This window comes from Labeo rohita, unplaced genomic scaffold, assembly GCF_022985175.1.
Source record: "Labeo rohita strain BAU-BD-2019 unplaced genomic scaffold, IGBB_LRoh.1.0 scaffold_860, whole genome shotgun sequence".
In the NCBI taxonomy this organism is placed as follows: Eukaryota; Metazoa; Chordata; class Actinopteri; order Cypriniformes; family Cyprinidae; genus Labeo; species Labeo rohita.
In genome coordinates this window covers 25,239-34,860 of record NW_026129811.1, presented here as the reverse complement: position 1 = coordinate 34,860, position 9,622 = coordinate 25,239, and the positions used below count along the sequence as shown (strand labels likewise).

The following is a 9,622-nucleotide window of genomic DNA, read 5'->3' as shown; positions in this document are numbered from 1 at the left end:
AAACAGCAGTATATGCCATAAAACGTTGACTCTTCACACTGTAAAAACAACAACAAAAAAACACATTTTGTTTAGTCAACTTAAAATTTTAAGTTCAGTGAACTCAAATAAGTTTAGTCAACTTGAAATGTCAAGCTGTACTAAGTGACAACTTAGATATTTGAGTTGACTTAACACAAAACAAAGATCATCTTAAAATTATTTTAAGTTGACTCAACATTTTTTTTTTTAAATTGTACTATATGACAAAACATTATATCACCAGATCCAGATAATTTCATTTAGAATAATAAAGTTAATGTCATTTGTGTTGTCTAGAACTGGTCAGTGTTTCTCTGTTTCTCTCACAGGTGGCTGATAATGTTTATGACATGTTTCAAACCAGGTATATTTTGTACAGCCAGGCCTACGAGCACAAGATTGTCAACATCATTGAAGAAAAGTGGAGTTTTTTTTTACTCAGTTTAAAATCAACATGTGTTGTTTATTGTTAAGTATTTAGTGGTTCATATTTTCTATTTGTTCTTTAGAATTATTGATGCTCTCTTAGAAGCCAAAGACAAGCTCCCCAAGATCTCCCCAATCTCTGTATCCAAATTACAAGGTGATATTAAGAGAAAAATCCAGAGGATTACAGGAGCCTCTTCAGACACTCACGAGGATGACGAGAACTCAACACTCAGGCTGATGAAAGAGTTTGCCAAACTGACAGGTTTTGTTTTCTGCTCATTACTTTTCATTTGTTTCAGAGAAAACAAGTTTCATTTATTGAGACAAATAATAAAGTTCAATCAAAACTTGTGTAGCGATTTTTAGCTCAAAGGGAAATGTATATAAATAATTACAATTAATTATGATTAATTACAATTACTTATATCAGCTGCCAGTAGTAACTGTAGCCGAATTAATTTTTCCATCAACTAATCTGTTCGCCCAGCGAACATTCAGTATAATTTTTATATCAACTATAAGAAGTGATATTTTCTTAGCCACAGAAAATAACTTTCTTAAAGTACCATTGCATTAGAGCATGTAGCTCGAATCGGAATCGTAAAGGGACATTAATTTGCAAAGCAGAATCAGAATCAACACTCATGTAATTTGTGCACAAGAGTTTTATTAACGAAGGACTAACACATAACTAATCTAAACAAACAAACATAAAAGCACTCATACATAGGAGAAGTGTCAGTGAGAAGCAGTTAGAGAGAGACAAGAGAATGAAGCTATGAAAAGAGTCAGTTAACCACCTGCTGTGAGTCTAACCATCAGTGCTGTCTACAGCTTATACTAAACCTCTGTTTTGTTTAGTTAAATGTACGATACTTGCATTGCCTTGGTCGTTGAACAAGTGTCCAAATGCAGTCTCAGGTGAAAGTCTTGATGGTTTGGAGCAGTGGTGGTTTTGGAATTGCAATCACGTTCTTCCGGGTCTGAAGAGTGATGAATTCCAAAGATGTCCTGACTCGTTGGTGACTGGGAGTTTCTTCCCATGTGAAAAGTGAAGAAGAACCAAGAGCTCAGTGGGACCCAGCTGAAGTCCTGTGATCTTTGGGGAATGGAAAGACAAGGCCGCAAGGCCTGGCGCGTGCTTAGGGAAGTCCTGAAGAGTTCTAGCTCATCTTCTTAGGTTCTCCAAGAACCCCTGACTGACTGAGGCGAGTCATGAAGATGAATTCCAGGGTTGAGTGGAACTGTCTGGCTCTTTGTGGTCGAGAGCCACAGCTCTGTATGTTGGGCCTGTCGGGCCCGCTGGGCACGCGCTGTGCCGGCTCAGGCTCCCCGTGGGTTCCTCCACACAGGCAGCAATCAGAAGATGTTGCAGACGAAGGAGAAAGGGAAGAGAGAGAGAAGAAGAGGGTTCGATGCCTTTAAACTCTCTGGGGGCTGCGCCTCCAGGAGGTCCATGAACCAATGGTAACTTTCACCTTTGGAGGGAAAGTTTACGACTCTTTGTCTGTGAGCATGGTATTTTGCATGTGTAATTCGATTGGGTGCTGATGCAAAAACTACTAAGGTTTCTTAAAACACTAACATGTTGCAAAGGTATCAACATCTAATTTACACCATCTTTTAGATCATTAAAATGCGAACTCAAAGAGTCCAAGCATGACATAGGTGGGTTATACTACTAGTCATCTATCATAATACATGCATAAAACAGTAGAAAGACAAATACAAATACAACAGACAAATTAAAATACAATGCAGTAGTACTGTACACAATGACCTGGGCTATGTGTAATGGGAAGGTCAAAGAAAGGTTTGTCTGTGAATGAATAGGAAAGAGTCCATTTCTATAGGCATTGTGTCTTTCCTATAGAGAAATGTAGTGTGCTCCGTTTGCATTCCTTGAGGCAATAAAACCTATGATATCAGATCGTTGTCCTGGCAACTGAGCCCTTTTGGGGTGTTAGATGCTTTGGGGGGTTGTCTCCAGAGCTCCAGCATGTAGCTGGCCTTTTTGGGTTTAAAGACTATTTGTTAAATGTAACAATTAATGTATGTCTGATTGGTCCAGACGCTACACTTGTCTTCTTTTCATCAGATCACATCTTTGAGGAGATCTTGTACTCCACCGATGTTGGGCTGGAAGGTGCCCGAAAGAAACTAGAGGACGTTGTCAAGAGATGCCTGCCAAAGTGTGTGGGAGAGACCAGACTGGGAAAAAAAGACAAACATGCACACAAAAAAACCCTACAGGTAGAAGAGTAGTGTATATTTTGGAATTCAATTTAAGAATAATGTAAAATAGACTACTGGTAGCCCTAAAAAATGTACAAAACACCTCACCTGTGCTGTAGATCAAGTACTGGATAAAGAGTTTTGAGGCATTTGCTTGACCTTAGGCAGCTAAAATGTTCCCTTTCACTTCCAAATTCTTTTTTTTTTTTTCTAAATTAATTTGGTTTATTGTTATTGTGAGTAATTCACTGGCGTGAATTGAATTTTAGGCAATATGTAAGCCTACATTATTTCCACAACACAGTTTTAGCCTAATAAACTAAACTATACTGTTAGAATGAGAAATAGTTCAAATATAATGGCTAGACCAATCAGTACCTTTTCAGTTTCATTTATTGTTGAGCATCATAACACTCATTTGTTTGACTTGAACCCACATTTCTACAGAATGACTGGAATGAAGCAGTGGACGAGTGGAACAGACTTCACCCAACCATGTTCTTGGATAAGAAGGATTTCAGCGTTGATGTATGTTATGTTCAAAACTCACTTTCCATTTGGATCTTTGTTTTAGCTCAACACATTTAAGTGACTGTAATATTGTAAATCTCCTGTCGCAGGTGATTCAGCTGCATTGCACTTACAGCACAGGCATAAACCCAATCGAAAATGTCTATTTCTACAGGAAGAGGAATCCCACTGAAGCATTTAAGATTAAGAAATACGAGGTACGCAAACAACTTTACTGCTCAAATGATTTAACATTTACATAAGGTTTTAGCCCTTTTCTTGAGAGGTGGATCAGGTTAGTAATGGGAGGAAGGTTGGGACGATTTCTAAGGGCTCTGTTTAGACGAGGAACAGAGATGTCATAGGTTTTTTGGTTATCTATGCCATTTGTATTTGAGTCAAGCTCAGTTGATTCTTAAACCAAAATTGTACAATAAAAAGTGAGTGGTATTCAAAAAGCCATAAACAGCTTTAAAGGAGAAGTCCACTTCCAGAATCAAAAATGTACAGATAATGCACTCACCCCCTTGTCATCCAAGATGTTCATGTCTTTCTTCAGTTGTAAAGAAATTGTTTTTTTTGAGGGAAGCATATCAGGATATTTCTCCATATAATGGACTGAAGGGTCTTATCTAGCGAAATGATCGGTTATTTTTTTAAAAAATTAAAAAACAATTATATACTTTTTAATCTCAAACGCTCATCTTGTCTTACTCTGTCTGGACTGTTTTCGTTCTGGTTCATAACAGTTAGTGTATGTGGAAAAACTCCCATCTCATGTTCTCCTTCAACTTCAGAATCATCCTATATCACTGTTTTACCTTCTTTGTTAAGGGTGTTTGATCTTGTTTGCATGTTCACTTTGCAAAGACTGTGTCTGTACTTCTGTAGTGACGTAGAATGATTTTGAAATGATTTTTGAAGTTGAGGGAGAAAATACGATTGGAGTTTTTCAACATACCCTAACTGTCTTGAACCAGAATACACAGAGTTCAGGGAGAGAAAGATGAGATGAGCATTTGAGATTAAAAAGTATTTAAATTGTATTTTTTTTAATGAAAATAACCAATCGTTTCACTAGATAAGACCCTTCTTCCTCAGCTGGGATCACATTTGGGATCGTTTGAAGCCGCATTTAAACTGCATTTAGGAAATTCAAAATAAGGGCACCATATCAGTCCATTATATGGAGAAAAATCCAGAATTTTTTTCCTCAAAATAAAATTCTTTATGACTGAAGAAAAAAAAACAACAAAAAAAACATCTTGGATGACAAGGAGGTTTGTACATTATCTGTCAATTTTTGTTCTGGAAGTGGACTTCTCTTTTAAAGATCAAACATTTTGAGTATTTTTACAGTATTTTACGTCAATCAGAGTCAATCACGAAAAGCAAAAGTACACTACAGTAGCTCTGCAATGACTGATCAGCATATTATGTTTGATTTCACACTTATTTCAGGTATCCAGTCTGCTGCCGGAGGAGTTTACTGAATATGTTTGTCGGATTTACCACACAAAAAACTCGATGAGGAGGAGAAGGACACTAAGGAGTGCTTTGATTGGTGGTGCCATGACAAGGTGTGTGTTTATGGTTTATTTTTATTACATGATTTGCTTATATAAAACAAACACTCTTTGTTTTCTTTCTCTTCAAGTGTAAGATCCTGGTCTATGATCAAGAAGAGTTCAGAGGCAATGAGTGCTTGATCACAGGAGACTGTCCTTCATTAGATGACTGTGGTATAACAGAGGTCCACTCCTGTAAGGTGCACAGAGGTTTCTGGAAGCTCTATGAGGGTCCGAACTACAATGAGGCAGAGTACACACTGGAGCCAGAGAAAGAGTATCGGACTCCTACAGATTGGGACTGTCAGTCCAATACTTCAGCTCGTTCTCTTAAACATGTGAGAATGTAAAATCTGACCATTAACCCTTCCATCTTCAGCTGTTGTTGACCTCGCATGATATATTGCTTTATTGTGTTTACTGCACTGATGTCATTGTTTATGTCACACCTTTATGTAACATATATTTAGAGAGCATGATTTGTAACTATGTGACGAACAACTGTCATTTGTTTCTGTGCTGGAGGTCAAGAACAGTAATATAAATATACAGGTTTAGTGATTAGTTTTTAATCTGCCTCGTGAATATTGTAGTGGGGTGTTGCTGTTTTGTTGTCTTATCCTCTGAATTGTGTGATTTCCAGATGGATGGTATTTTAATTAGTAATTCCCAATGTATATATCTGAAGGCAGGTCGCATTAGACTGTTACTGACAAAGCTTTTTAAAGATAAATGCGAGAGTAAAGTAATGTTAACAGCTCAGAAACATGTTCACTGAGGAATCAACAAATGTAATACATATATATGAAATGCATTTATGAAATGTACTCATTTGTGTAGGCAAACAGTCCTTTAAATAAAGCACAATATGAATTTCTCGAAACAGAGCAGACAGGACTGTTAGTATTGCAGTATCAGTAAATGATCTGATAATGAGAAACTAATTGAGGAGGGAGTGATTTAATGACCATTACAACCCAACTAAGTCATTAAAAAAAACAAACAACAACAACAACAAAAAAAAAACAGCAATTTCACATTCACACTGTTGTTGCTTTGAAACCTGTTCCACTTAAATATTATTTGTATTGTAATACTGATAATAGATACATATTTTCATTAGTTATATTTTTTTTTGTTTTAAAGCTTAAGTCAAGACTGTGTATCTCTAACAGATATAAAATTGCATATTTTCTCTGCAGATGATTTGCAGAAATGCTCCTTACGCTTTTCAAAGGACGTCATGAAGGCAAGTAAAGCATTAAAAGGGAAGCAGAAAATCTCCTCTATGGGAAATGATGTCCTGCTCATGACTTGTGTGCAGCTGTTATCAGGACTGCCAGTGTTATTTACCACACATGAGTGCATTTGATAATGCTCCTATTTTACTATCTTAAATGTACAGTTTATACTATGACTTAATTCAAATTACAATGCAAATGATGTTTAAAACACACATTTACACAGCAAAATCCCCAGTGTTAATTTAACACTCTGAGTGTGGACACATATAAACACTGAAGCAGTGTTGAAGGTAATGAGATAATTAGGTGATTAATGAAGTGATGATTGATCATTATTGAAGGTACCTGATGTTAATAAGAAATATTTTTTTTTTTTATAAACCGGTTGTAAAAAAAATCTTTTCAAAATGTATAGGAAGTGCTGAACCTTCTGTGGATTGTCAAGGCTATTACAATAAGCAAAAAAAAAAAAAAAAAAAAAAAAAACCTAACTTAAGAGATTAGACTCCAGGTGATTTACATCAAACAATGAATAGGTTAAAACACAATCATCTGCTGACTTGAGCTTTTGGCTTGTCTGGCTGTTTCAACTCAAATACAGCAGCCAAACAAAATCTAGTATTAAAGATTTAAGGGTCAAGAGCCCAACTAATGCAAACATTGACCACTATAATGGTTGCTTAAAAATTTTGGTTTTCTCCTTTGGTGATTCTGCTTATTAACATCAGGTGTCTTCAATAATGATCAATCATCACTTTGTTAATCACCTAATTATCTCATTACCTTTAACACTGCTTCAGTGTTTATATGTGTCCACACTCAGAGTGTTAAATTAACACTGGGGATTTTGCTGTGTACTACAGTACATCATGGCATATTATGTTATTTGTTGTGTGCTCTCGCTGCAGAGTAAAAGAGCACAAACTGTACTAAGGCACTACACACCTACTCTTTAAGTGTTTGCACATATAGATAATTAAATTTACATAGCAGAGTTTACAACACAAAGCAGTTTTACAACCTCCAGTAAACATGCGCTGACACTTATAATAATAAATTATGTAAATCATAAATTATAATCCATCTTTTCAATTACAAGCCCAGCCAGACACAATGCACTGTTTATACTTTTCTGTGTAGCTACAATATACTCCTAAAATCAAAGGTTTCAAAAGTTGAACCTTTTAGTGAACAGTTCTTAAAATAACCATTTTTTCCCTTAGTGTTAAGAACATTTTATTAATTTAGGTTTTCACCTGGTTTACCTCTAAAAGGTTTATACAGTATTAGTGCTGTATGAGCCTGTTTGCAAAGGTTCTGCTGCATGCTGGTATTACAGGTTTTGTGGTTAATTATTGCCCTTTGCATCTTTGTGTTTCTTATTGTTTGCATTTGTCGGACCAATATGATGCAAGTACACAATTTAGATGATAAATTATCACTTTATATTGACATGTGGAATATGTTTAAATTGAGTACTGCCCCTTTAAGAATACCTGCAGTTGAGAGAGCGGTTTGTGGAGTAGCACAGTTTCCGCATCCAATATTCAAGATTATAATTTTGTATTAATTTTGTTTGTTTTGATTCACTTACGAACCAATATTAAAGAAATACGTTTAATCAGTGAAATTGATTATATCACTGTAAACGAAGCACAACGAACTGAAACTAAACCTCTTTACCTCACAAGTAAATGTGTACTAACGTATATAGTCAAAAGTATTGGGACACCAGGCCATTACCACCAACAAGGATTTTAGTGATATTATATTCTGAAAACATGGATGTTAAAGGGAGTTGGCTTCCGCTCTTCTGGGAAAGCTTTCTTCAAGATTCTGGAAATTGCAGGAGCTTTTTATTCAGTTTGACGAGGTTTAAAGCATAAAGTGAGGACTGATTCGTGTTTACACGTCCTCTCAATCAGAAAAGGTCTACATGACCCCTTCTAATCCAAACAAAATTTCTTTCGAATTGAGCTCAGTCGGATCGATTGAAGTGTTTACATGAAGGCTTTTCAGTCCGATTGAGCCATCAATAAGATTAGCTACTAACATTATTTGATTGCATGTAAACCCTGGTGAAAAAAAAAAAAAAAAAACAGCATTATTTAGCAGTATGTTTTGATGCTGGGATGCTGGTTAGCTGGTTAGGCTTTGCTGGTTTATGCTGGTGGTCATAAACCAGCAAAGGACCAGCTTAAACCAGCATCAAAACCTACCTACCAGAATATGCTGTTTTTTTCACCAGGGAACAACATATAAAAGGGGCCATCCTCAAACTGTTACCACAAAATTGGAAACATCTGTTATGCTGAAGCATTCAGATTTCCCTTCACTGGACACGAGACTCGGCAATCAGACAACAAGTTTGATTGGTTACTCCACTGAACTGGGCCCGTATTCACAAAACATCTTAAGGCTAAAAGTAGCTCATAACTTGCTGATTTGAGAGAAAATCTAAAAAATAATGGGCGTGCCAGTCCTAAATTTAGGACTCCTAGGTTTTTGCTCTAAGAGTGTTTCACAAAGCGTTTAGTACGGTGGCCGAGAGAGCTCAACGCGCTGCAACTTAAGAAACACATGCAAACAGAAAAAAAACGACAACAAATTAAGAAAACATCTTCATCAGTTTGACAACACATGCGCTGCAAATCCTCGCAACGCAAACACAAATACGGAAACGCGCTGCAAATTCTCACAACACAACCAAACACATGAAGGCGCTGCAATCACACAAACGCGCTGCAAATAGCATGGACCACAACGGAAATGTTTCAGGGGACCTCAAAAAGTGACGAACCCAGCTGGGACCTGAATTTTGACCTGATTTTAACTATTAATAAAGCGTTACAGTTTTTTTTCGTGAACTTTGAACGTTATATTTATTTGCATATATTTATTTATTTATATATTTATTTGCAATTAAGTTAATAACGTTTCACAGTTAAGTGTGTAATTCGTCAGATTAGTCTAATAATATCCAAAAGACCAATGAATCATATGATCAGGATGTTAAACAAAAAACTCACCTTTGTTCACAGACAACACCTCTACTCTGACCAAAAGCCACTGAACAAATAATCCAGATATTGAACATTTATTTTTCTATTGCCCTTATGCTATTTCATTTTGGACTGACTTTAAAATAGACATAACAAAGAAATTAAGCAAATTAAGATTTATGATATTTTACTTTATTGATATTTCTGATATTTTTAACCCAGCTGGGTTCCTCCCTTTTTTGAGGTCCCCCTGAAACATTTCCGTTGTGGTCCTGCTATTTGCAGCGTGTTTGTGTTTGCTGCGCGTTTCTGTGTTTGGTTGTGTTGTGAGAATTTGCAGCGCGTTTCGTATTTGTGTTTGCGTTGCGAGGATTTGCAACGCCTGTGTTGTCAAACTGATGAAGATGGGTTTTTTTTATTTGTTGTCGTTTTTTTCTGTTTGCATGTGTTTTCTTAAGTTGCAGCGCGTTGAGCTCTCTCGGCCACCGTAGTTTAGCGCTAAAACTAGCTCCTAAATCTGTGCAATGTAAAGACTGATTTATACGCATCCGCAAGTTCGCTTGGGTTTGTGAAATCAACCATTTCGCGTGGTGGTGTACACGGCATCTCGAGT

At 36.4% G+C, this 9,622-nt stretch overlaps 1 protein-coding gene across 1 annotated transcript; it reads left to right on the top strand.

Moving 5' to 3' along the window:
• Positions 1 to 321: 321 nt before the first annotated feature.
• LOC127162227 (deoxynucleoside triphosphate triphosphohydrolase SAMHD1) lies at positions 322 to 5,994 on the top strand. The gene is made up of 7 exons (XM_051105000.1): positions 322 to 442; positions 531 to 712; positions 2,549 to 2,703; positions 3,133 to 3,213; positions 3,306 to 3,413; positions 4,657 to 4,775; positions 4,853 to 5,994. The coding sequence occupies exons 1-7, from the start codon at positions 372 to 374 to the stop codon at positions 4,902 to 4,904; spliced, it is 768 nt and encodes a 255-aa protein (XP_050960957.1). The 5' UTR covers positions 322 to 371; the 3' UTR covers positions 4,905 to 5,994.
• The last annotated feature ends 3,628 nt before the right edge of the window (positions 5,995 to 9,622 follow it).

Coding starts and splice junctions, on each gene's coding strand:
- LOC127162227 (XM_051105000.1), top strand. CDS start 372: ATGTTTCAAACCAGGTATATTTTGTACAGCCAGGCCTACGAGCACAAG. Junction 713..2,548: donor AGAGTTTGCCAAACTGACAG/GTTTTGTTTTCT, acceptor TCTTTTCATCAG/ATCACATCTTTGAGGAGATC. Junction 4,776..4,852: donor ATTGGTGGTGCCATGACAAG/GTGTGTGTTTAT, acceptor TTTCTCTTCAAG/TGTAAGATCCTGGTCTATGA.